The 26,512-nt window shown below is 49.7% G+C and overlaps 2 protein-coding genes across 3 annotated transcripts; both read right to left on the bottom strand.

The window, feature by feature from the left end:
* Positions 1 to 1,083: 1,083 nt before the first annotated feature.
* HMCES (5-hydroxymethylcytosine binding, ES cell specific) lies at positions 1,084 to 6,839 on the bottom strand. Its single transcript, XM_010300408.2, has 6 exons — positions 6,467 to 6,839; positions 4,447 to 4,590; positions 3,988 to 4,107; positions 3,253 to 3,413; positions 2,621 to 2,813; positions 1,084 to 2,213 (listed from the first exon to the last, which is right to left on the bottom strand). Exons 1-6 carry the CDS (start codon positions 6,647 to 6,649, stop codon positions 2,007 to 2,009), a joined length of 1,008 nt encoding a protein of 335 aa, XP_010298710.2. The 5' UTR covers positions 6,650 to 6,839; the 3' UTR covers positions 1,084 to 2,006.
* COPG1 (coat protein complex I subunit gamma 1) lies at positions 6,830 to 26,512 on the bottom strand. 2 transcript variants are annotated; one of them, XM_075762092.1, is made up of 25 exons: positions 26,331 to 26,473; positions 25,485 to 25,599; positions 23,599 to 23,651; positions 22,716 to 22,796; positions 22,542 to 22,613; positions 21,627 to 21,706; positions 20,650 to 20,725; positions 20,415 to 20,507; positions 19,992 to 20,078; positions 19,686 to 19,843; positions 18,931 to 19,064; positions 18,433 to 18,500; positions 17,500 to 17,688; positions 16,937 to 17,032; positions 15,298 to 15,541; positions 14,861 to 14,936; positions 14,410 to 14,513; positions 14,178 to 14,303; positions 13,696 to 13,764; positions 13,181 to 13,323; positions 11,674 to 11,845; positions 10,566 to 10,663; positions 8,926 to 9,064; positions 7,844 to 7,942; positions 6,830 to 7,275 (listed from the first exon to the last, which is right to left on the bottom strand). In XM_075762092.1, exons 5-25 carry the CDS (start codon positions 22,593 to 22,595, stop codon positions 7,145 to 7,147), a joined length of 2,436 nt encoding a protein of 811 aa, XP_075618207.1. In that variant the 5' UTR covers positions 22,596 to 22,613; positions 22,716 to 22,796; positions 23,599 to 23,651; positions 25,485 to 25,599; positions 26,331 to 26,473; the 3' UTR covers positions 6,830 to 7,144. The 2 variants fall into 2 exon arrangements, with proteins under 2 accessions (XP_075618207.1, XP_010295987.1); XM_010297685.2 differs by lacking the exon at positions 25,485 to 25,599 and having other exon boundaries at positions 26,331 to 26,512.

Raw genomic sequence — 26,512 nt, 5'->3', positions numbered from 1 at the left:
CTCCCCTCTATCGAAGGGTTTCCCCCCCGGAGGATCCCCCCTGCCCGGAGCGAGCGCTGCCCTCCCCGCCAGAGCATCATGCATCAAAGAGGAAAGTTGCTCCCAAGCCAGCTTTTGGGGCCAGGTCATGCCAGGTTGAGTGCGGTCATCTCCTCACCAGGTAGGAGCAACCGCTGCAAACAGCGTTGGGCAAACAGCCAGGCTCCAGTTTAAAGGTGGTGTAGTTCAGCAAGAACACCTCCTCATTAAACCCTCAGCATGGCTTTTCAGCGATGATGCCACTGGTGCTTACAGCCTGGAGGGAGATAATCTGTACGCTGTGTCTCTGCATCGCCCCCGCCTCCCTGAGGGAAGGATAACGTTCCCCAGAGCAGGGAAAGGTGAGCATCCCCCACTCATGCTCAGCATCTTCACTCCCATTTTCACTCCCTCCACAACAACTGGAGACCTGAAATGAATCTGAGATGAGCCAGTGACCTTTGGAAAAGCCTGATCTGCAGTTAGCTGAGCTGCTCACCCTGGAGGAGCAATGGCCAGGCAGAGAGAGAAACCTCCCTTAAGGCTCCTGAACGATAGGCACCGAGGTGACAGCCCCAGCACCTGAAGACCATTAATTCTGCCAGAAGCTGCTAATGTAGCAGCTCTCTTGCCTCAAGCCACCGTGGGAGTGATGAGGAGCCAGGTAGCAACAGGCTTTCTGGCTGGAAATCCTAATCCCACCCTAGCTTCCCATAAGCCAGGAGACCTTCTGGGCTCAGCCGCCGCCGTGGCACACGAGGGATTCACAGACAGATTTGGCTCCAAGAGCGCTCCCGTTGCCCCAGCTGCCCACCCTGCAAATCCTGCCTCAGCTCTGCTGTCCCTTCCCAGGGACAGATCATTGGAGAGGAGCCCCAGAACAAATCCTCAGGGAATATTTTCCACTGGCAAATGGAAATGCTCCAGCAACATGGCCCTGCCACTACCCTGAGAGCTCAGCAGCAGGTAGCTGGTCCCCCCCTCAGCAGATGGAGAGGAGATACAGGCTCTGCCTGCAAAACAGGTGGGCAAGGGGGACACAGACACGCACACGGACAAGGGCACTGCACAGTCAACCAGTTAATCCCATTTTATTGTTGCTTTCCAGCAAGGGTCCCACTATGTAAGGCTTTTGGTCTGTAACATCTGGCTCTGTTTACAAAATCCCTGACCTCAAAAACAACTGCCCTGGGCTGATCTGTAATGGCACTTTGGTTATCTGGGCTCTAATGAATGACCTTTATGAACAAGGCAGAGCGCATCCCTCCACAGATCAAGAAAATCCTCTCCAAGTCTTCCAATCCCATTAACAAAATGACTGTACAGACAACGTGACCAAGACATGCTGTCCCACCCCGCTGCCCGCAGGGAAACCCAAGCAAAGTCCAGTTCCTCCCAGGCGCCGCTTAAACATCTCCCTGTTTAGGAACCATGAATGCACGTGGCAACGCTGGTGCAGAGGAGGATGACTCTGGCAGATCTTCCCAGCCTGAGGTTTTCTCCTAGTATTTATTGCATGTTCCTCTGTACTGCAGCCATCTTTTGAGGGCAAGAGTATTAGAAAGGAATTTGTACAGAATCAATGTGGAATTAAATGGAAAAGAGGTATTGGTTTAATAAAAAAAAAAAAAAAGGGAATAGAAAAGAACAGAAGGAGACACGAAAAAAAAGGCAGAAGCTACTCGTCCCTGGCAGGCTGAGATGCTTCTCAGGGCTTTATCTTTGCTCGGCACGAGTGACTGGTAGGGAGGGAGGCCAGCAGGTTATATTCACTCCCATCAGCACAAGACAAAGCCAAAACATTTAAAGACAAACACCAACCTTTAACAAGACACGAAGAACAGAGACAACAACTCAGAGCATCGAATCAACACCTGAGAGGCTGGGAGAATCAAAACACCAGTCTGCAAAGCCTTCCAAAAAAACATTCATCATTCTGCTTAGGAAAATCAGGAGGGAAAAGGATGGCCAGCCATCCCAGCTGGTGCCTAAGCCTTGCGCTTCTTCGCAGCCGGCTCTCCCTCCTTCCCCAGCCACTGCTGCAGGATATCTGCGCTGGTTTTCTTGGGCGAAGGGCTGTGGATGAACTGACTTGTCCACCTGGGCAAATCATTCTCTTTCTTCTGGGGAGAGCCCTCCTGGGAGTTTTGTAACCAGCCCAGCATCGTTTTGCTGCTTGGGGTGGCTTTGACCTCCTGGAGAGAAAAAAGACAGCGTGAGAGAAGTCAGAAGCACGGCGAGACAGGCAGCAGACTGCGAGAGCCGGTCCACAGCGAGATGCGGAGGCTGGAGCAATGGCCCTGCCTGCAATCAGGCACATCTGCAGGAGGTTCCCTGGGCTGCTGGGAACAGGCTTGTTCCAAGGCCCATTTCACATGGAATTTGCCTCATTTGGCAGAGAAATACTGGCACAGGGTGACAGTTTATTTCTGGAAGCGGAGGAAAGGGAATCCGTTCAGGACTCCGCACTCCAGCATCAAGCACAGGCACGCCCTGCCGACGCTGCCTGCTGCCGCCCCTCCTGCAGCCTGGCAGCCCTGTCCCTGCTCAGGGACGCCGCCGTGGCCAAGCTCTCCCCTGCCAAGCCCCCACCAGTACTCACTTTCTTGCCTCCCAGCTCAATGGGTACAAGACACTCGGGCGTGTTGTTGCGGACGCTGTTCACAAAGGTGGACACTGGGTGGAAAACGATGTTCTCTGTGGGCTGGATGAGTTTAACCGCTTCTTGGGTCGGCACTTCAGCAAAGTCCAGCCATTTCCTGATGGCCTCGTCCCCATCCAGGATGGCCGGCATCCTAGGGGACAAGACAGTCAGAGCCAAAGCCCAGTGCTGATGTAGCACAGGCTGGTAAGCTAGCAGGGAGCTGGCAATTCGGGGGGAAAATGGGGAAAACTGACACAGCAGGATGCTCTTCCACAAGGCAGAGCATACATTTGCTTCGTCCAGGTAGCTGCTTTGCTGAAAGAGGCAGAAGGGCTGACTGCCAGGCCCTGGTCAGGCAGAGAGCGATCCAACTCCAGCTGCCACCCGCCAGGGCATAAGGATGATGATTTATGGAGAGGGCATGAGCTGGTGACCCAAAACGAGCCGGTAATGTTGTAGTGCTTTTCTCCGACGGCATCACGAGGAGGCAGGACTCCCTGCCTGCATGCTGCCAGACTGGTGTTTAAAGGCTCAGCTTTCCTCCCTCACCCCCCCACCGACCTGCAGCCCCCTTTTCCGCTCTCACTTGCCTGTGATGGATGAAGCTCACGTCCTTGGAAGCATCCACAGTGATGATGGTGTAAGTGTACAGCATTTCTCCTCCCGCCGGTGGTTCCCAGCAGTCAAAAATCCCAGCCATGGTGAGCAACCTCCATCCTCTCCATTCCTCATCTCCCTCCTTCCCCTCGGCCTGCAGGGGAGAGGCCCCATCGCCCTGGTCAGTGCCGACCCATGGGCAGCCGAAGCATCACGGATTGCCAGTGCCGTGGCAGGTCAACGACTCAGATCTGAATCATGAACTGAACTATTTTGAGGACTTTCCAGGAGCCCTTCTACTAATTTGAAGTAACTCCAGGAGAGGTACTGGGAGCCTCATCTTCCCACAGGTAAGTCAGCACCCTCCTCCCCTTCTGAACATCCCAGCTGGTGGCTCAGCCAAAGGAAAGAGGTACCGAAACTCCCAGCCCAGTCCCCTGTGAGACACGTTGCCCACCCATGCAAATATCCAGCACATGGGGAGCAGCGAGCGTGACGGTGGGGATGCTGCGGCACCGTTTACAGCCAGGGGACTGCAGCGGCAGGGACCGCCAGCCACAGAGAGATGCCAGAGTGCTGAGCCCACCATGGAACGGAGCCCCCCTAGGAAACAGAGATCCCCTGAGACGGGCAGAGCTGGAGGGAAGGGGGCTTTTCCCAGGGCAGCTGGAGGGAGCAGGGGCTCAGGGTTGGGTGGGAGCGTTCAGACACGGCAAGGGACTCCGTACCATGGCGTCCTTGGTCTGGGGGAAGTAAATGAAATACGGCTGCTTCCCCCCACTGCACTGCTGCCACTCGTAGAAGCCATCTGCCAGGACCACGCAGCGCTTGCCCTTGAGGAGAGCACCCTGGGGGAGAGAAAGCACAAGCGAGCTGTGAACAGCAGCCTGGGGCAGCCTGCGAGGGAGGACACGGGCTCCTGGGACCACCCAGCCAGCTCCCTTCCTCTCGGGGCTCCCCTAAACTGCCCTGCGAGATGCACAAACGCCACCACCAGTGCTGCGATGAAAGATGAGCTTCACTAGCAACAACCTTTTCAGTTCTATTTTAATGAAATCCACCAGCTCGGCAGTACAGGGACTTACTCCCCTGTGCAGCAGGCAAACGGTGACCGGTACTCGCTAGGGAGATGGTTTTGCCAACTGCAAGATCTCCTCAAGCTGGACACAAAGACAGCAGCAGCTCACCTTGTAGGAGGACTTCTTCAGCATGGTATCGCTGCGGCAGTTGGAGGTATTAAACTGCATTTTGGAGGGGTCGTCCTTTTTGAACCAGGAGGGAATGAGGCCCCAGCGCATGTCCATGAGGACTCGCTCGGAAGAGTCGGCATCCTTTTGAACGACACAGAGAGACAACTCAGGTCAGAGCCATGTCGCAGGGACCACGAGCATCCCCACAGCTTGACAGAGGGGCTTCGCAGAGCCCTGCGGAAGCAGCTTCTCCCCCTGCAAGGGGGGGACGGGCCGGCGCTTCTGCCGAGAGCTGAGCTGGGGCTCACAGCCCCCCCAGCACCAAATCTGGCGCTGCTGTTTTGTGGGGATACCACTCACAAGCCATGCAGAAATAGCCACTAATTATAACCCTTTTGCACATTCTTAATGGCTTTCCTATAAGAATTAATCTTCAGTAGAAAGCACAAGAATATTTTGCAGGAATAAATAACTAATAAATGTCTCAGCAAGGCTGGCCCAATGACTCTGGAGGAATGAACGCAGTTCTTCAATGGGAAGTGCTGGACACGTGAGCTCTCCAGCTCTTAAGCAAACAGTCACGTCAGGCTGGTGTTAAGGTCCCCAAAACTTCCCTCTTTACAGCAAGCGTCCCAAAGGGCATAAGCCTCACCTTCATTTTAATAACGTGATTTCTGCTGACCTGGTTCACTTTCACTCCTTGCGCTTTGCATATCGTCTCCGCTTGGACAATGGAAACGGCTTGTGGCTTTCACTTCTCCCCCAGCTCGCTCTCGCTTTCTGCCCACAGCTGCCACCCCGGGCAGCACCCAGCTGGGGAGAGCAAGGCCCTGGGGGCGCTCGCTCCCAAAGAACGGCAGTAGGTATATACATCTAGAGTAGGTGCAGATCTATATATATATAGGGACATGTGTGTGCCCAGTTTTGTGAAGTCTTCCAGAGCCTCCCACAGATCAGGACAGGCAAAAAAAGGGCACCTGACACCACACCTGTGTCCCAACAACTCGAACAGAGACAGACCACTGAGCAGGTGTCTGCCTGTGACCTGCATCACGCTCCCAGCCCCGCATTCCTCTGCTCCATCAGTTGATCAGCTGCTCAGGGGGCTGTGGGACCCCAAGGCAGGAAAGGGGGTATGAAGGATACCCAACGGCATCGCCCGCGGCACTCCGAAGTGACCCTGCCGAGGTGGGGTTCGCCCCATCCCTTGGGCCGTTAACGGCCGTGCAGCGCAGCGGCCCCTTTTGCCGCCCTGCCGGCCACGGGAGGAAGAGTGCAGGGAGCCCAGACCGGGGTGTCCCAACCCAGTGCGCCCAGCTTCACCCTGCTCAACACCAAAGAGCAGCAGTTCGCTGGGCACCCTCTTACGCAGAAACCAAATGAGATGCACAAACGGTTGTACAGGCTGCTCAGGTTGTCTGAGGAAGGTCTGGTGAGGCTTAAATTAGCCAGGATAACGGTCACCACAGGTGTACGGTTATTTTGCAGCTCTAAGTTGAGATTTTTTTTTTTCTTCTCTATTCTCCCCTACCGATGCAACCTGGATGTATTCAGCAGCGTTATGAAATGAAATAAAGCCTCAGAAAAGCAGAATAAAACCAGCAGAGCAATGATAGACATTTGGGGGGGAAATTCTACCACAATTAATCATTTATATATGAGTTTTTGCAGAAAACATAACACTATGCTGGAAGTATGGCACCGATTCCCAACCCTCCTTAGGAACATGTAAACACTAACAAGAAGAGACATCTTCGCAATTAGAAAATTCAATGCCTGCCACATACGCTGAGCAAAAAGAGAAGCCAGACAAGCCGTTACAACTCAGGCTGGGTACCGCACCACCCCGTGAGGCACAACCCCCTTCCCACCTCGAATTTAACCCACAGGATACGCAGCAGCCGTGCAGATTTTTGCAGAGCAGCAAGCAGGCACCCGACGCAAAGGGCCGCTGCGGCAGGCAGGATGAGGCCCCGGCGCCCTTGTTTGGGTTTGCAAAGCGAGAGGAGGGAGGTACCTGCTGGAGGTGCCGCCGGGAGAGCAGCACCGGGCCGCGGGACTGCGGGCCCTTGTTGTACGAGGGCCGGTACCTCTCCGCCTGGATCCACTCGGGCTGCCGCCGCTGGCCCAGCCGGTCGCGGTAGGCGCAGGCCCGGCGGAGGTTCTCGGCCCCCAGGGAACACGCCGTCCGCCCGCACATCCCGCCGCCCGCCCGGCTCTGCGGACCGCCCGCCCCGGCAGGGCGGTGGGACGGGGCCGGCCGAGGGCTCCGCCCCACCGGGGAGGCGGCGGCGGGCAGAGCGGGGCCGGGCAGGGGCGGAGACAGGGCTGGCCCCGGCCCGCCGCAGCGCCCTTCCCTCCCCGTGAAACAAGCCAGAAGAGCTACGAGACGGTTTTATTTGAACAACATAAAAAGGACATGGAGCGGCTGTCACGGTCTGGTGTCGCCTCTCCTCCCCCCGCTGCCACCGCGACAGAAAGTAGGCAGCGGCTGTGACACCCTCCACTGCAGGGACAAAGCATTTCATAAAATCAGACCTTAAAAACATCGTTATTTTATAGATGGAGCCCTAAATACAGCTGCACTGCAGAGAACACAAAAGCTGCTGTAGTGAATGTGATCCCTATTCTGCTGCCAGAGAAAGAAGCATTGCCCATGGGGGCTCGGTGTCAGGACAGCCCCGGAAAAGGCGCTTTATCCGACAGAGGCCATGATGACATCCACGGGGAGCTCCTCTCCACTGCGGGCGGTGACCTGCATCGTCACGGTGTCGGTCAGGACAAGACGAGACCGTACCAGGAGGTCGTGGCCACCCCGGAACACACCTGGAAGGCAGAGCAGGAGGAAGGAGTGAGTACTCCCCTGCAAGCTTAAAAATGAATGCTACCTCTTGGAAAGGGCAGGCTTCCCATATGTAATGTCAGATCCCCAGCACTGGGCCAGGAGAGACCCTCGAGCAGCACATTTCTCTTTCATTATAATGCACCTGGGACTCTCGCTACTGTAAAACTCATGAAAGCAAAGTTTACAATAAACTCTAGCTGAGAAGAGGTCCAGGCACTCCTTTAAGAAGTCCAGTAACATCCATTTTGCTGTGCTGTACTTTCCCCCACAGGTTCACTCCAAACCAGGATGCCACAGATCATGAAGACAGCAAATTCCCCCCAGCTGAGCTTGGGGCTGATCCCCACATCCCCCCACTACAGCACCCTCCCCGATCCCAACACCAGCTGCTCTATGCTTGTGGAGACAAACCAGGGCAGGGACAAGCCTCCAAATCCTCCCAAGAGCTCAGAGGGCTCCATCAAACTCCTGCCCTGATTTTCAACAGGCAGCTCTGTGTGACCTCCCAAAGAGCTGCTCCTCAAGCAGACACCTCACCCCACACCTCACCTGCCAGGTACAGTGTGTGAGAGTTCTTGTTATCTGGCACTTTATCCGATCGTTCACAGGGCTGCATCCCCAGGAACTTCACGATATTACTAACTGCCTCTGTTAAGAAAAAATAAAGCAGGCTCCGCATCACAGGTGTCTTGACAGGAACATACAAAGAGCATCTAAAGGTGACCAGTCCTCCTTGCACATTAGGGTTCATCTTGCTTGTCCTGAGGGGCACACAGCATTGGCCAGTGTTGTGCTTTTGGAGGCCACCAGGGAGGCAAAGACAACACAGAAAAAATCCACCGCCACACAGCCGTTCCGTTATCAGATGCAGCAAAGGTGTATCAGAAACAGGAGGGCGAATGAGTCAGACAACGGAAGTAGGAGTGTGCAGCTGGCTGCATGCTAACTGCACAGCCCTGACAGCCTGCTTGCTTCTCTGGGGACAGATGCAGAAGGAAGGAGACATCTTGCAGAAGACACAGGTCTTCAGGAGGAAGCTGAAAAGGCCTCAGGGAGAGCATTTCAAGCCCAAGGTGCTGTGCAAGGAAGCACAGAGATGGCTATGGGACAAGGACACCCTTCTAAGCCATCAAAAGAACTGAGTTTTTACAGGCTTCTCAGGAACAAACGGAGTCTTTAATACATGATGAAAGAGAAGAGGGCTTACACCACAAGCCTGCCCACTAACCTTATGTCTTCTGCTCTTTGCATCTTTTTTATTTGTTTTGAGTTTTAAGGTCAAAGCATCTCCTCCTTTCACAGAAGACAAGTGGGAGCTCATAGCTGAACCATGGTCTGTCTGCTTGGGAGGGTAGAGTGAGAGCACAAAGGAAGACGTTCACTTGCCTCCCACAATCCAAGCTGGTCTCCACAGGGTCCGGAACATTCATTTGTTTTTTTGAAACCTGAACTAATTTATCACAGTAACTGTAGCTCCACATTTAACAGCTGTGGTGAAATTACTTGTGAAGGATTTTGCCCCATTAGCCTTTCTGTGAGCGATTTAACATGAACCTGGCTGCACCTCTGGACTTTGCCTGCTGGAAGGAGAGACATGTTAAGAGCTCTGCTGGGCTCAGGCACCCCCTTACCTTCAAGGGTTTTAATAGCAGATAAAGTAAAGGTCTCTTCCTTTTCATACTCATCACCCACTTCATCCCAGGCTGCTCCAAAGTTTGGCTTCAGAACTCGCTGGATGTGATCAGCCACTGTTACCTCCAGGTCTTCAAGCTGATGGTAGAAGAGGTTTAAGTGAAACATGGTTGTTCCTAACCCTGCTCTAAGGAGAGTGAGATTTAGACTGGATTCCCTGAGATCAGGTGAATGTAGGAGACGGCCTCCACTTCCACTCATGAATAATGTCAGAGCAAGCCCTAGTTTGCTCGAGCAAATGTGTGGTTGAGTAACTGCTCGGCCTGGGAAAGCCACTGGTCATGCCATTTCTAGGGTTTACAAGGCATGTTCCCATTCTGAGTGCAGTCCAAGGCATGTTCCCATTCTGAGTGCAGTTCTCTGATCAAAGCCCTGAACAAGTGTCCAACACAGAGGGCAAAACAAAACCTAAAATTACTTAAGCATTTGCTTCCCTGGAATGCACATAAGCTTCTGTTTTGCCTTTCTGGCCTATTGTTTTGTAGGCTGGCACAGTGAGACACTGCCAGATGCGTGCTATCACCTAACGCTGTGCGCCAGGTTAGCTGAACTGCTGTTGTGACTACATCTGTGCAAGGCAGAACCAGGTTTGTCCCTCCAGAGCATGTACCAAAAAGCAGTCAGTGTCAGAGCTGGCTGGACACCAGCCTGAATCCATTTCAGCAATCGCTGCAGGAAAGAATCTCCTCCTGATTCTTGTTGAAACACATGGAAGAGTTTGTTCAAATATCACTCAAACGCCATGGTGACTGGTGAGAAGCAGAGAGGGGGGTTAACCTTGCACGTTCCACTGGGAGAATCCCTCCCCACTCCTTCTGGGAGCACGCTGTGTCCTGAGTGACTCACTGCACAGCAGTGTCTCTAATCAGATGCACAGCAGTGACAGGCAATGCATAGAAGACAGCCTCTGGAGCTAACAGGGCAAGCTGAGGTTGTATCACAACATCCCTTCCTCTCTGGAGGGTAAACACCACCCTCTAAGCCAGTCATAGTTTCTGACCAAGCAAAAGCTCAGCTTCTTCCTGTGTGGTAAAACAGCCTGCCTGGAAATGGCAGAACCCGGAAGAGAGGTGCTTCTTCAGCATCGGCGCTTTCATCAGTCTCGGTGCTGAGCAGGAAAAAGCCCTGCTTTCTCCAGAGCAAGAACAAGGGCAGCAATCTCCCTGTATCAGGCAGGCCACTAGGCAATTAACCGTGCCACCACGGAGAGCAACTCATGGAGAAGAAAAGATGGCCAATGGCCCTCTATCTCCACAAAACTGCCCATTGGGCACAGGCAGCCAAGCCTAGAGGACACACCATGGCCTCCCAAAACACAGGTTATCCCACACAGTTAGGGAACTGCCTTGAGAGTGACAGGAGGATACTCCAAATGAGTAATGACAGAGCAAGCTCTGCAAACCCACATCTTGCTTCCTGGGACAGACACCACAGAGACAGCAAGAACCCCCTCTTCACAAGATGCTGCCCACATCAGTGTCCATGGTCACACCATAGTTTGCAGGGATCTGAGTACAGATCACAAAAACCCTCAAAATGACAGCGGTTTCTGTGACCAGGTGCACATCCAGCTCCTTACCACATACTCATCCTCGTAACCCTCGTCGTCTGTCTCACCCGTGTTCGGATCGCAGTCCTTGACGGTGAACTTCATCATGCAGCTGAAGGTACAGGCCACTGGAGGCAGGGGAGGCAAAGGCAAAGCTCATGTTACCAGCAGATCTGCAATCCTCTGCAGCAGAACAGGGCTGGGTAACTTGGGGCAGCTGGGTTCTCCCCCTCACTGTCAGCAGCACAGCCTGAGCCGCTAACCTAGAGAGGGCACTCCAACAGTCTCTGTCTCTCAAGGACAGGATAGTTATTTATCACTGTTTACTAGCCTTAATATTATAAAGACAGGCTCATGATAGTTGTAGAAGATCATAATCCTCAGATCAAGTGCTAATACTGATGAACCTCAAGTTGTGCTGGGAATACTAACTAAACATGTCCCACCAGCACCTTGTGAAGAGGCAAGATCCTTATCTAGGGATTGGTTCAAGCGCCTCTGAAATGAAACTGCCTTGCACTGCAACACAGCAGCTGATTAATACCACTCGGCTGGGAGAGGAAGCAATGACTCATCCCTAAGAAGATGGGCACTGCTGGGTGAACAGCAGCAACACACACAGGTGAGCAGTCCTAGAACACAAATCAGGGAGAACAAAGCACAGGTAAGGCCTGGTTCATGTTCTGGACAACAACAAATGAGGGGATGTTCAGTTCAAAGAGACATCCCTGAAATTCTAGTGTTTTGTATGAAATACCCCTTTGCTACTCAGAGCATCTGGGCACTCACAGCATTTTACAAGTACCAGCCTCCCCCCACATATTAACACAGAGAACAGACAGGGTAATGGACATGCCAGGGTGCACAGGAGATTGCTCAGCAGAGAGCTGAATGCTCATCCGTCAACTCTCATAGCCTGACTCGACAATGCTACAGCACAAGGGAACCAGGAGAGGAGAAGGGAGACCCGACAGCCCCCAAACAGCAAAAAGAAGTCATGCTCAGCATCACTCAGGGCTGCACCCACACACAGGCTATACATATCTGGCTAGGATGCAAGGTAGAATGTGTGGGGGCGAGCAATACGGTACGGTTAATTTGGGGGATGTCAGGAAAACACAGAGAGCAAACTGTTTACCTGCTGTCGGATCCTCTTCAGACAGTGCCACCAGCGTGTAGCACGTACCCGGCTGGTTGTACACCAGGGTTTTGGCAGGTACGTAGCCAATGACCTCATACCCCTCTGTTGGCTCCATCTGCACCGTGACATTCTCCAGGATCTGATCGTTCAGGGTGTTTGTGCAGTCAAACTAAACAGAGAAGCAGAAAGGAGCAACAGCTTGAAGCTGCTTGCTATAGATCTAATAGCAGCTTCACTTTAGGCAGAGTGGGAGCATGGTGAACCCCTAGCCCCTTGTGTTTCAACAGTGCATCTCGTTATCAGCTGGCTAGTTACAGGGTTCACGTGTTCCAGTTTAGTCACAGAGCAACTATGACTAAAAAGTATTCATTTAAATGCTTTGGGGAGAAACTAAAACCCTGCAGAGGACTCCAGTGCTCCATCAAACTTTATTTCCCCCCCCCCCCCCCACTTAAAATGAACCAGCACACAGTTATGCAATGCTTGCCCTCTGCAACCCAGGCAGGAGCACAAATTCAGTGAGGGCAGGGATGTGTCAACTTCTTCCATACTAACTGGTGAACTGAAACAGGCACTGTTTCCTCTAGATGTACTTCATCCTTCCTCCCAGGATGGTAATTCCCAGGTTAACTCTTTGCTGTATGGAAATGCAAGTACGGTGTTGCCTACATCTTCTCACTTGATGCTACAGGGACACAGCACCCCACAACAGATGGAAAGATGATCCTTTGCACGGCTCAAACTAGGGGTAGTTTGAGCAAGTTTCAGCAAGCTTGATTGTTTCAGCAAGTCTAAAATTGCTGATTAGACTTCATTCCTGCTGCAATGACAAGTCACTTAACAATTGCATCTAGTGGATGGACAACAGAAACAAAGATCAACCCCTATGAGGGCTGTGTAAGCAGTTCTGAGCTTTCGAGGAAGGAGCTGGCTAAGGACAAAACACTGCTGCTCACAAGCTAGCATAGGACTTGCCGTGCCTTCAGCTCCCTGAGGCCCAGGCAAAGATGCTGGCACATTGAACCTAACATTGCACATGTAGCAGCAGGGCAGTACAGCCAAAGCCAAGATGTACAGAAAGAAGCACTTGTACTACACAGGCTAAAACAAAGTGTAGGGGATGAAGAGCTCTCCCCCATCAAGTCCCTTTCTTGGGTTCCCTTTTCAGCAGATAAAGCTTCATTCTTTTTAGCCCAAACCATGCGCGTGGGGACCCTGAGGAAAGAACCAGCTGCCCTTGCCAACAGCTCAGTGAGAGCAGCCCCACCTAGTGCTTGTCTGATTTATTTTGACTGTACGTGTAAGCATTGTTCAGCCACACACATGCTCCCCAATTAATTTTTTCTGGGGCTCTGCTGCCCAGGATGAGAAACTAAGGTTTTCTCATTGCAGTGATGTACTTTGAACACAGATATCTCTGAGCTATTTCTTCCCAGCGGAGCTTTTAACTGGTAGGAGCTTATTTTTCAATCCTCTTTCAGCACCACATGCCATAGCTACCCACCTGGAACACCATGTGGCTGACAAACGTGTGCTTCGTGCAACGAACCACATACTCCGTTTCCAGCTCTGTCAAGGCAACAGGCTCTGGTGAAGACTTGAAGAGCGGGCCCAGTCCCCGAAACTCTGGGATTGCCCCCAGTTGCTCTGAAACAGAGGACATAGAAACCATTGCCTTCGCCTTCCCAGCCTACAGGAAGGTGTTAAGTTTCAAAGCCCTCATTTAAGCTGCCAGAAGCTGCAGCAGCAATGAACCATCCATCAAACATCCATAAACATTCACTAGGGACTTTTAAAATTAAAGGCAGAGTCATCCTTTGCCCACATCTCTTGCACGCTAGAAAGAACAAGACTGCAGGCACCCCCACTCCCCAGGAGTGAACAGCAGACTTAAAGCTGGGAGCCGGTGTCACTCTCTGAAAGGAGATGGGAGAAAGCCAGAGGGACTAGGCAGGCTCAACAAGAGGTGGCTATTTTGTTCTCACACACAGGCATAGGAGAGGCCTTGCATCAGTTTACCTTGGAATATTTCTTGCCGTGTTGCTGCCACTTTCTCTGGCTGTTTGGCTACAGCAACAGGGGCATTTTCTGCAGAAGAAGAAAAAGAAACAAAATATTTGAAGGTGAAGAGTAAGAAGTAACTATATCAGAATAGATTGTCTGGAGAGGGATTTGATTAAGGAAAGGAAGGGAGCTCATTTCACATCTTGCTATGGACTAGACACCCATTATTTAGCTTCCTAAACACCTGTGGAAATGCAGCAGCTCCAATGAGGATCACCAACTACTACTACTATTAGCAGTTGGACTAAACTGAAACTCTAATGTGGGAGCAACCAGATTGCTGGCCTTAGTCTTTACAGAAGATGTAATCACACAAAATTCAAATAGGATGGAGCTCAGCACTTCCCAACACGCCCAATGCAGTCTACTGTCCGAGGGCTGGAGCTGCTGGGGAATTTTTAGCGGTCTGGACCAGCATTCAGGGGACTGTTTCTCACCTGCTCTTTGCTCCACAATAGGAGCTGTTGCCAAAGGAACAGATTTCAAGTCAAAGGGTTTCTCAGAAGGCTCCAGGGTGTACTGATGCAGAGCCCTCTCCAGGCCAGGGATGGACACGGTCAAACCTAGGGACAGAAGGAACGAGTCACTGAAACCACAAATAATGCCAGCTTTGTCACTTGTTAAACCAGGAAGGAGGTGCAGACTTGTTTTGAGGACTTCCTGCATTACCATTCAGGATGTAGCCTGCATTGAGGGCTTTCTGCTTCTGCTCCAGAACATTCAGGTAGAAGGTGGCTCTGTCTCTCACTTCGTTGTCATCATCCATCACACACCTGAGAAGAAAGTGGAAAACTTGCCTCTAGGCAAGGCAGCAGAGTCCACGCAAATGAATCCAGGTGACTAAGCCACCTTCCAGGACCAGAGAGAACACACCATAGAAGACAACCGGCAATCTACTAGTAATTGTATTAGACAAGCAATCATCCACCACATTTGGCTTCTCACATCTACTCCAGAGAGCTGAATGCAGTGGTGATCCCATCACAGGATCCCAGGTACCCACTGCACATTCTGAGATCTACAGCTAGAAGAGACTAGACATGCATTGGGGTGCTAACAAGCTCTCAAGTGAACAGGGGCTTTCACTCAGGATGTTGAGGAACTCTGAGGTACAACTCACCTTTTCAGTAACACCAAGATACTAGGTAACATCTCTTCATTCTGAGCTCCAAACTTGGCAAGGGCACTCACAGCACCTGTAACACAAATCATGAAAACAGAATTACAAAGCAAAGCAATCACCTGAAGTCTCCTCCACTTCCTGGCCCTGTTCAAATGCCACATCACAGAGAGCAGCACTAGTATGAAGCATTACTGTGACTAGAAAGATGCAGACGTATTACAGTGAAGTGCCTGCAAACCTCCTCTGTCTAGTGTCAGCACCACTGCAGCTCCCTCCCCATTTCTCTGCTCGCCACCTCTTCCATCAATACTACTGCAGGATCTTTGCTGTGTAAAGAGATCTGCTCAGGACTAGAGCAAATCACAATCCTCAAAAGCATAGGTGTTCATACAGATCTGTCACAGAGCAGACAGCTTTCCAGGTCTGTCTCTTACCTGCCCGGACTTCTTCATGCTCCAGGACAACCCTGTTGTAGATGAAGCGAATGTATTTGGAGGGGTTATTGGTTTTGGGCCCTTCCTGCCCCAAGAGGTGGAGGATACGAGTGGCCAGTACAGTGAACTCGCAGTCCTCAATGAATTCGCAGAGGTGAGACAGGCCTGTCTCTTTGCTCTCCGAGTTCTCCTCAATGATGCTGATGATGCAGTCCACAATGGCTCGCTTGTATTCAAAGCCGCCCTAGGGAGCAAATGGAACTGCTCAGCTGGAAATCTCAAAGTATTTTAGAGACTCTGAACTAGCCAGACAGGGGGAAAAAAAAAAAAAATTTTCCTTCGAAAAGGTCACTCACACCCGGTGCTTTTAATCTGTGCTTGAAAGGAGGAGGACAGTAATGCTGCCCTCATTTTTGACCTTCTTTACACCCAGAGGACCAGCTAATATTCAAGCTCGCTTGCCAGCTCCCTTCAGAGTGGCTGCAGTGAAGAAAAAACCCAAGTCCTAAAGAGAGTGAAAGAATCCATCAGCCTGAAGGGTCTACATTTCCTTCAAAATTCTCTGCTGCTAGAATTAGTGCATAAAAACAGCCGTATGGGAGGAGAAAAAAACCCAACCCTCTCCCCTTTCGCACCAGACATCTGAGGATGAATCACAAGAGAAATATATTAAGGATCATATCTGTCACAGCAGGACCCAGCAAATAGCCCCATTAGCGTGGGAAGGCAGGCAATCAATACCTCCCCAGGCACACCCCATAATCTGACACGCCGTTAATGCCTGGTTATCTTCAGACATGATTTACTAGTGTCCTCAACACACACTAAGGGATTAAACCGCACACTATCCTCCACCAATTACATGCACAGTGCTGGGCATTTGGGGGATCTTTCTGGAGGTACTTTGGATTAAAAAAAGCTGTAAAACTGTATGGTTTGAACTACAAAACCAGATTCAAAATGATACCATCCACCCACAGAAAATCTGGGAAAGGAGAGTGGTCCATTTTTTCACAGGAGCAAAATGGGAGGCTCTGGTTTGTTCCTAAATGAGAGGCTGTAGTTGGCAGAAAGCAATGTCAGAGCAAGTAGTGGTGCCAGCTGCATTGCAGGCATGTTAACTCATTTAGAAATGGCCTCAGCAAACCTCTGTAGAGCTGTGCTTCTGCAATTCTATGTCTGACTGAATGCAGAGAATGGTTATAGGTATTCCTGATCCCTTCACTGCCACAGCACAGAGAACAGAAGAAAAGCCGGTTTGTGTCATCAATAAATAGGTTGTTACTGAATCTTTGTGTACAAAACTTCTTGGAATTTGCTGTCAAAGTATAAAAGAAAGCCGATTCAAATGTGAAACACACATGGACTGCCAACAGATCTGCTGTTGCCTGCATTTGCTTTGAGACTTAATAAACCCCCAGAAAAATCAAAGAATGAAAACCACATTCAAAATATGCCTGGCAGTATAACTATTGTGCACAGCTGACCATTTCTGCCAGTTAAACTGTGAGCCTTTTAGAGAGAAGCTTTTATTGCACAGCATTATCAGCAAAAGCTTGACTCTCACAGGGGCCACCATGCAGTCCTGCAGTTCATGCATACAAACAAGGAGCACAAAGTAGTTGTCCTGCAAACTTACCTCTTCCCGAAGCATAGTGAAGAGAAAGTTCATGAGGACAGCGTGTTTGCGAGGGTACTTCTGACACAACGCATTGATGGCCTGCACCACGACAACCTGGAAGAAAAGGGGGGCAAGTAAAAAAAGCATTCTGTCCCACCAGGCAGGAAAAAATAGTTGAATTGTGTCAATTTTGTGCTGGTCCCTAGTCTGAAAACTATGGTTTTGATTTTGCTTATCCAACAAATGTAGTTCCGGGAGGTACAACCCTAGGAATTGGAAGAGATTGATCTTTGTGCACTGGCCAGCCCCTAGCAAAAAGCCCACACCCACTGGAAAGAAGAAAAAGAGTTTTAATTCTCAAAGGGCTTCTCCCCAGAAGAGAGCATGTGACTGCAGCTGTGGGTGCTGTACAACTGAGGCATGGTTTAGGATGATAGCCTCATATTCTTTTTTTTCCCCTACAAATATGTTGCAGCCCAGCTGCTGGAAACTGCAGGTTTCAGAGTGCACACACAAACATGGACAAAGACCAAGGGGTTTCTTCAGGAACCTCCATGTCCCTCCTCCTCCCACTTCCTTACTTTGAACTCATCTGAGATTTCTGACATGAAAGAGGAGATCTGCTTCATGAGCCGGTCGATGCTGCTCTCACTGCCGGTTTTCAGCAGTGTGGTGATGGCCAGGGTGGCTATGCTGCGGTTAGAATCTGTCACAAGGTTCTCCAGGTCTAGATTACAGGCAGTCACAGCAGACGGGTGCTTCATGGCCACCTAGAGCACAGATAGAAGAGTGGAAATCACTGAACATACACAAAAGGCCCAGCTGGCAAAAAACCCCTAAGTCTCTATAAGCTCTTGCTCCTTCCTATAAAAATAAATGCTGCAGACTGTACACAAGGGTCATCTTAGAGAAATAACTCATCTGAAGTTAAAGTGACAAGTTCTTTCTTCCTGCAGAATTGCATCTCTTGCTGGAAGAGAAGCAGTAGTAATAAACAATATTTTACTATTTTTAACTCTCTCATTCTCCTCTATACATTAAGATTCAGATTCTGCAAAGAAAGCTATGAACTCCCACCAAAAAGTCATCAAGCATAGCTGTGCAGAACAACTGTGTGAGTGGAAGTACAGCAGTTACCAGACACTGCCATTCTGTCTTTTTCTTTTTAGAGTTGACAAGGTCAAGGGAAAAGCTGGAGCAGACTGCCACAGAGCAGGCAAGAAACAGCATCAAGGTTTTTTATTTTACAAGGAGCTCCTTCTCCACAGGAAGCTCAGAAGGGAAAGCAGTAACATGTAAGACCTGTGAACATGATTGCTTTTTTTTTTTCCCCCTTCTGTAAAGTGTTCTTTGAGGTTTTATTCCACTCAGACGGCAATGAAATGTAAGGCTGTAGCCCAGCATAGAGGTTATTCATACAAAATTATCACATACTCTTGCCCCCTTTCTCTTCTGAAGTCTGCACCTCCCTGCACATGAGAAACTATTACAGCTCCCAAGAGACCAGCTCCTACCTTGTTGAGGGTGCGGACGGCTGCATACCTCAGTGCTGCTTTTGGGGAGCTGCAGAACAGCTGCAAAACTGCAAAGTGGGAAAACCAACAAAGGTAGATGCTTAGGCAACCTATTACTGAGAAGAGTTTCATACCTAAAGCACGAGCTGCAATGAAGAGATGGCTGCAAGCACAAGACAACTAGAAGCATGCTTGAGAAGCAACTGTGAGTTTACCAGCTTCCTTCCTCCCTCCCTGTTGTCCCCTTTGCCACACAACCCTGCTGACTACTAGCTCTTACCCAGAAAAAAAGACCCCACCAGTAACCCACACTCAAACATAACAGGTAAATACCTTTACAGCAGCAAAGCTATTCACACACACCACAGACTCTCAGCAGCAGCATAAAGCAACAAAGGGTACAGCAGCATTACAAGCCTGAAACTACACAAAGTCCTTGTTTCTTGGGGTAATCAGCAGGTGTCACCACTGCAGGCCCAGAGTCCCCTCGCCATTTACCCGAGACAGCCGGAGCCAGCTCTTTGGCAGTGCAGTTGGGCAGGTTAACGATGGCAGAAGCAGCTTCATAGACCACCATCTCGTGCTTGTTTCTCAGGCAGCTCTCGATGAAATCAAACAGGGGGCTATCACGGCTAAGGGACAAAAACCACAAGAATGGATTAAAACAAAAGTGCTAACAGAAATGCAGAATCTGGCAGCAGAAACAAGCAGATCCTGTAGCCTGTGGAAATGTAGAAGTGGCCATAAATCCACCGTCCCCAGATTTTGCACTGGTCATTATACCGTACTTCCAGCATGCGTGGGCTGGGAGTCAGGTTGCCTTCTGAGAAGACACTGTCTGCCTTACAGGCCAAAGGGAATCTCCCTCAGCCTTCACGCACCGAGAGGAGACTGTACACACCACAAGTCTTATCCACACTGCATGCACGGTAGCCCAAAATCATTACAGAAGACAGAGAAAATGAAGTAAAATATCTCAATAAAGAACAGCTATGCACCACAGTCCAGAGAAACAAGAAAGTATCTGATGTGCAAGCACACAAACAAGACTCACAGAAGCCATCTCATAACAACCATGAAAGCATCCTGTATTTTCTCCGCTGCCTTTTATCCAACAATAAAAGGGTAGAACCTGCATACTGCTCTTCAAAGACAGAAATAATTGCCCTCATGAGATGGCAAGTGAGTCTGCAAGAGGAGATGGAAGCAAGACCTGAACAAATTCTTCCAGCAGGGCAAAGGACCCCCCTCACCTGCCAGCCTCTTCCTCCAGCAGCTTGCTGGCTACTCGAATCATCATGCAGTAGGCAAACGGTGACTTGAGGCCATGGCGTGTGAACTTGCTGAGCATCTTGTTGACTGCCAGGCGGTCATTCTTCCGCACATGGTAGAGCAAGCCCAGAGCATGATACTGTGCAGGGAAAGAGACTGTCACAAACCCATGGCGTGTTCTTTCCACTTTTATCTCCTCTGTTGCCCAGAGGTGCCTGGGTGAGCTCTTGCAGCTTCCACTCCCAGCTGCTGCTTGCTGTTCCCTGTGTTGGCGTTGGGTTTCCTACCTGTACCATGATATTGTCACTGGAAGCTGCCTCCTGAGCCTCATTCACCCAGCGTTTTACCACGTCGTAACTGGTCTTCAGCAGGTGCTGGGGGGAGACAAAGCCACAGACAACCCGTGAGAGAAGGACGGAGGAAGTCTGAGGAATCAGAGCTCATATTAAGAAGCAACAAGCCTTCCCCATGAGGGTGCTGGCAGCAGCAACTTATAGAAGAGCAAGGGATCAGCATCTGGAGACGTGGCCATGATGGCTGCAGCCTCAAAAGGTCGATGATCTCCCACAAAGTCAGCACCAGTCCCTCAGTTCACAAAGAGGGGAGTAGCAACAATGGAACCCTGTAATTCCCAAGATGTCCAGTCCCACCACAGATGACTGCTTCCCAGCTTGACTATCCCTCAGGCCCACCCTGCAGGGACTACATACCAAGGAGGACACCAGAGCAGAGCTGGATACACTTGGCACTTTGTCAACAATTGCCTGCTTCATATAGCGCTCGATGGCCTGCAACATGGTACTCTGCAGGGAGAAGGAAACAGCTGATATGGAAAAGCCGTTAGGAGCATGAAAGGGGAGATGCAAAGGCATGAAGAGCAGAGTGGAAGGTGGGATGGGAAAGGTGAAGGGCCTAGGACTGCCCCAAGGGAAAAGCCATACTTACATCAGTGATTTGACAGAGCGCTCTCACAGCGGGGCCTCGGTAATTGTCGTCCTTCCCAGTCATGTCTTTGGTTAAGCTGGTTAAAAACAGGAAGCTCTCAGTACTGCACTCCTGAGTGAGCAGCTCTCACGTGCACGCACAGAGCACACAGAGCAGCAAGCAGCCAGCATCACAGCTGAATGCCAAGCAGCAACTGCAGGTCTCAGGCAAGTCCCACTGGGGTGGGAAGGCAGGAGGAGAAGATCTCGGAACTCAGGTTCCAAGCCATCAGCAGGCTGTACGGGCTCCCGATCACCAACTGAGGCTGGAGCACACACACATATCCCTGAGGCATTTGCCTTCCTTACTTAATGCTCATTCCTGACCTTTCCCCAGGGTCCTGGTCAGTGTGAGATGATCTATGAGGGGATGGGAATTCATCACATCACAGCACTTGGGTCTGGCTTCCACCTGCTGCATGGCCTCGGCCCTCAGCAGAACTTATTCCCTCAGGCTCCTGTCTCCTCATACCACACTGGCCTTTCAGTGGGATGATCAGCAATTCAGGAATTACTCACAGAGGGAATTTTGTTCCCTGGTGAAGTCACATCCTGTGCTGCTATGGGAGCCATAAATCCACGTCTACCTGCTGAAAGCCTTGGGATTTATGCCAGAAATCTTCAAAAAGCTTCAAGGCATTCAGACAGGAAAGCAGGAGTTAATGAAACAGCCTTTTGCAGAAAGGGAAAAGAAAAGCGCAGTGCTACCATATCATGTAACCAAAAGAGACAACCCAAACACCCATGGGCACGGGATATGGGGACACAGCACATTTCACATACAGCACTAGGAGTTCAGTGTCTGTATTTTAATGGCCTCTTTTAAAGGAAAAAATTCTCCTCACCAAGGGCATTCTCTATCCTCATCCTGCTACAGTTATCTCCAAGAGGATGGATGGGACACATGAATATAGCAGTAAGAAAAGTGAAGTGACTGACCTGCTAGTAACAATGATTACATCTTCTGCAATAGAAGACATCTCTTTGATAGTCAGGTAACACATCCTGCGAAGAGTTGGCTGATAAGGAAAGAGGGAAGACAGACATCAGTTGAGAGGATACCGGATAGGAAGGGATCTCAGTCTTCCCTGCTTCCATGATTTTATTGTGAAGATCAAGAACCTGATACCTTCAGAGAACCCCAGTGCCTGAGTGTAAAAGATGTACAAAACCCATACTGATTAACAAAACACCTCTTCCTCTTCTAAATCCCTCGATCTTAAGAGTGAAGCCACAGAGAGACCAGATTTAGCTGGATCTACAGTTTCATCTTTCACTTGTCATTCACATGAACAAGGAGAAAAGCTTGAAATCATTAGCTGAAGGCACCTTGTTTCCTCAAAAGCAAGAAAGCAAGCAATTTATATTCCTGGGTCTGGGGATTTCTACACCAGTCTCATGATTTTAATGCCTTGTGGTTTGGGGAACAACTAGTGACAGTACTACTGCTGTGGGTAGGTACAAATTCCTGGCCTTCTCCAGGACACACAGTCATTGACTCTCAGCAGGAAGCAAGATCTTTTAATGCCGGGCACAAAGTGTAGTGTATTCTAGATGATTATATGCTTGATCTGTGCCTAGCACCGTCTCAGGAGTTTAACAGCAATTCAGAGGAAGGAATCTCCATCTCAAGAACAGAGAATGTTTCAGCTAAGCTGCTACAAGGTCTGGGAAGGGCTAGAAAGCTGATCTCTGTTTCTAAACTTTCATCCTCCTCTTCCCACTCAGATCAAGTAGCTCCAGGCAAGATGGAAAAGCTGATTGTATAAAAACGCACATCTCAAGGCTGAAAAAGACACTGTTGACAACTCGTCCCACCAGATAAATACAACAGAAAACAACAAGCAGACTTACGTCATTGGACTGAAACAGCTTGGTCATAGCAAAGAAGGATTCAGTAGCTTCCATGACACCAAGGTGCTCCCCCTAGAAGATGTTTGGAAAGAAAGAAAGAAATCCCATTTATCACAACCAGCTTTGGGCGTGCTGCAGGTGCGTCTGTATAGGCATAAATTTTCTCTCCCTTACCTGGTTTATGAGATACAGGATCTTGGTGAGAATATGAGCACATTTTCGTGGGTTTATGGGAGTCTCATTAAACACTCGTGCCTGGAAACAAAGCACAGACAAGGATGCTGACACCAACACCCCCTCACAAACACCATCCTGTCTGGTCTTGGCCACCGATACAAACAATACATTTTGCACGTGTTGGCAAGATTCTTAATGACTTTGGATCAGACTTCCCCTCAATTCCTGTTAAACATGGAACCCTTTTAAACAGCTGGTTTTACAGTCTCATCCAGGGATCACAAATCCAAGTGCAATTAAGGTTTAAAGGCCAAATCCTCATCACACTTTCACCCACACAAGTCTGGATTGTGTGCTAGCTAAAACACTGCTCTTCTGACAGATGTATGCTAGCTCTGCGAGGCTAACAGGAGCCAACACCATTCAAAACATTGCAAGCAAACAGATAACACTGAACCAACAGGGTCTGGGGATGGAGCAGCTTACCTGCTGTTGAACAGAAAGGCACTTTTTCAGAGCAAATTCATAGACTATTCAATAAACACTCACACCCTACTCATTAACTTTGTCATCTATAAGACATTTGGGGTGCTCAAGGCCAATTTCCTAACCTTTCCGTTTTAGAGTGAGCTTTCCCAGATAAATTTATTAATTTTATTACTATTTATAGTTCACAGTCTTTAATTTGTTACAGAGACCTTTTCAACCTTCTCCCTTCCTCCCTCCAATAATAAAATAAGAACTAACAGGAGTGTTGCCCATTTCTTTCAGAACCAGCAGGACTGTAACAAACGCCCACTTCCCTGCTGAAGTTCTCCAGTGACCTACTCAAGAGAGGGCGATACTCTATCCAGAAAGGGGTACACAAAGTAGTATTTACCTCTTGCAAGACTGCACTCTTCTCCAGGTGCTGGAATGGGTTGGAACCCCCACCTGCAAAATAAAGACAGTAAAAGTCTTTCCAGGGATAGTGCTATGTGAAAGCAACTTTCTAACCATGCCCAGACTTTAAAAACAGACTGAGCATTTTTGGGTAACTTTTTCACAAACAGAGCTCCCTCTTTTAAATGATATTAATTGGATGTCTTCACAGCAGTTAGGGAAGGCAGAGCAGACAGGATATTCTTCAATTTGTTAGTCCCTCCAGAAGTAACTAGCCACAAGCCTAGATGGACTGATTAGCAGTAAAGTAACTGTGCTCCACTATTATCCCCACAGACCTATTTCCAGTCCCCGGCCTGGGAGCTTGCTGACAGTGAGAGCATCAATAAGACAGGCCTAGAAACAAAAGCTCAGACAGAGAGAGGCATCACTTGCCAGACTGGTGAGTCAGGAGTGCTTTATCTCTCCCTTATAAACTAATCAGAAATCCACCAGTAAAGTATTTTTGGCTCCATCACTAATTAAGAGAACAAGACAGCAGACTAGAGAGCCTGGACACAGAGTAACTTTCATTGTTCCACTTAATAGAATAAATCATATTAAATAATTAAAACCCTCACCAATTAAGAATGAAATAATCAGACGGAAAAGCACTATCATCCTGCACGGTCTCCACTAGCTTGCCTCCTAAGCATTTGTGAGCTGCAACTTTTCAAAAGCTGCCAGTTATTGATAAGCAGGTTTTAATTAGTACCTACGTTCAGCCTGGCCCCAGGACAAAACACAGCCATTTCCAGCGCTGTTCTAATGTTTAATAAGCTTGATCTGCTAGAAAGCACAGTTCCTGGGCCCAAAGCATCCTATTCTGGCACCAGGAGCCTTTGCAAGAGTACGTCTTAAACACATTTGCACCCTGGCTCCTTCCCAGTTCATAAACTGCCCTCCTCTGGCTCAGGAGAAGTTTGCAAAGGCAGCAGGTGGCCAAACAAAGCACAGAACATTTATGTGGGGTTGGGGAGAGAAGAAAACATGGGGAAAGAACAAAAACATTATCTCTAGAACAACTATGAACTGGTTCTAGTACGAGCATGTGAATGTGTTCCAAAAAACCTTCCTACCAGCACAATATTCCCCATGGCCCTGCATGCCTATGATCCCTAAATCAGCCATCAGCAACAGAACATCACCTTTTCATCTTTCATAAGCACTAAAGATCTTGAAATATATTGCACATGAGGTCTTGGTCCTCACAGCACCCTGTGTCAAAGTATTTTTCTATCAGAGAAACAGACACAAGAAAGGCAGAGGCTGTGTGTTCAGAAGGCTCCTAGTATTGGATGACTAACAACAATTTTTACTGACTGGCAGAGAAACAGTCACTGACCAAGCAAGGATCTCAGAATAATTTTATGCCCAAAATAACATCTCAAAGTGCGTTTCTGAGAGCCAGTGGAAGCAGCTCATCCAAGGCTACCTAAACCATCCATGAAAAGCAAAGAAACAGAAGCCAATTAAGCAGATACACTGATCTCAACAAAAAGACTGTCTTGTTAGCCTTTACATGGAAAGAATGGGTATAAGAGGCCTGGAAATTCAGGCTTCATCTAAGACCGAGAACAACAAGCACTCAGGCTATACATTTTGGACATATACACAATCCATAGGAGAAAGGCATGTGCAGTAAGTCCTAGGAATCTTCATCTCAAATAGAAGCAACAGGATGAGAAGTAAAGGCAATAGCAAAGAAAAAAATGTTGGGAAGCATACAAGCAGCAGTGCCAGAAAGGAGACCTCTGTGAGCTCCTGGTATGAACTACATCAGCAAGAGTCAGCATCATAATACAAGGAAGTGATGTCCTGCCAAGCTTGGCTGTAACACAATACCTTGAAGCGTGCAGCAGGTGCAAATGAAGAAGAGCCCCAAAAATGAAAGCCAAGAGCGATTCCCCTCCAACAGCTGCCTCACTAAATTCTCCACTTATCAAGATGTCACTGAAGGCTTTGGACAAGGGAAACAAGGGCAAAGCATTTAATGCACATTAAAGTAAAAAGCAAGCACAGCCACACAGAGCAATCGCTAAGATCTACGCTGAATCACTTTGCTTCAGGACGCAGTGACTTATTATGCAGAACAAGCTGCGTAGAAAGCTTCATAAGAAAATGAAAAAGATACCATGAGGCACAGCCATAAAAGTAAACACTGACACAACTAGCCTTGATTCCACCTTAAATACACACCACATAAAATATCAGCCTCTTCCTCATGACTCTGGCCTAAAGTTTTGAAACATCAAGCAATCACTTCGTGTTTCTTCAGCGCTCTCAGCCTTTCAGGCCCACTGACGCTGGCAGCGGTTTTGTGGGAAGAGCAGACCATGCGTGTCAGAAAAAGCGCCAGAAACTACAAACGGGATTCTACCCTGCTTTAGCAGCTCGTTTGAGAGTTGGGCGACTCTGAACGGGGCTAATCCGCTCGACATTTAGTCTCCGGCTCCGCGCCGGGGGACGCGGCAGGTAACCTCCGAGTGCTGTGCCAAGGCAGCAGGCTCAGCCTCCGGCTGCAGCAGCGAGAGGAGGACGGCAGCAGATTGCCCCAGCGCTTCCACCGTGCTTCCCACCGCGCCCCTGTGCACACCAGCCAGCCCCCGCTGCAGCGCTGGTACCGAGCGTTCCCTCACAGCTCCCCCGGGGGTGTCCCCTCACAGCCCGGGTCTCCCCGCCTTCCCTCACCCGACTCCTCGTCCTTCTTGTCGAACTTCTTCAGCATGGTGCTACCGAGCGGCCCCTCGGTGAGGCCCTTCCCGCCCCGTAGCAGTCCCAGTCCCAGTCCCGGTGCCGGTCCCGGTGCCGCCGCCCGCCCCTTCCTGCTCCCCGCCCCTTCCTGCCAGCCTGTCACTGCCGTCGCCGCCCGC

The sequence above is a fragment of the Balearica regulorum genome, chromosome 10, assembly GCF_011004875.1.
Source record: "Balearica regulorum gibbericeps isolate bBalReg1 chromosome 10, bBalReg1.pri, whole genome shotgun sequence".
NCBI lineage: Eukaryota > Metazoa > Chordata > Aves > Gruiformes > Gruidae > Balearica > Balearica regulorum.
The sequence above is the reverse complement of the archived record's forward strand: the minus strand, read 5'-3'. Positions and strand labels throughout refer to the sequence as shown.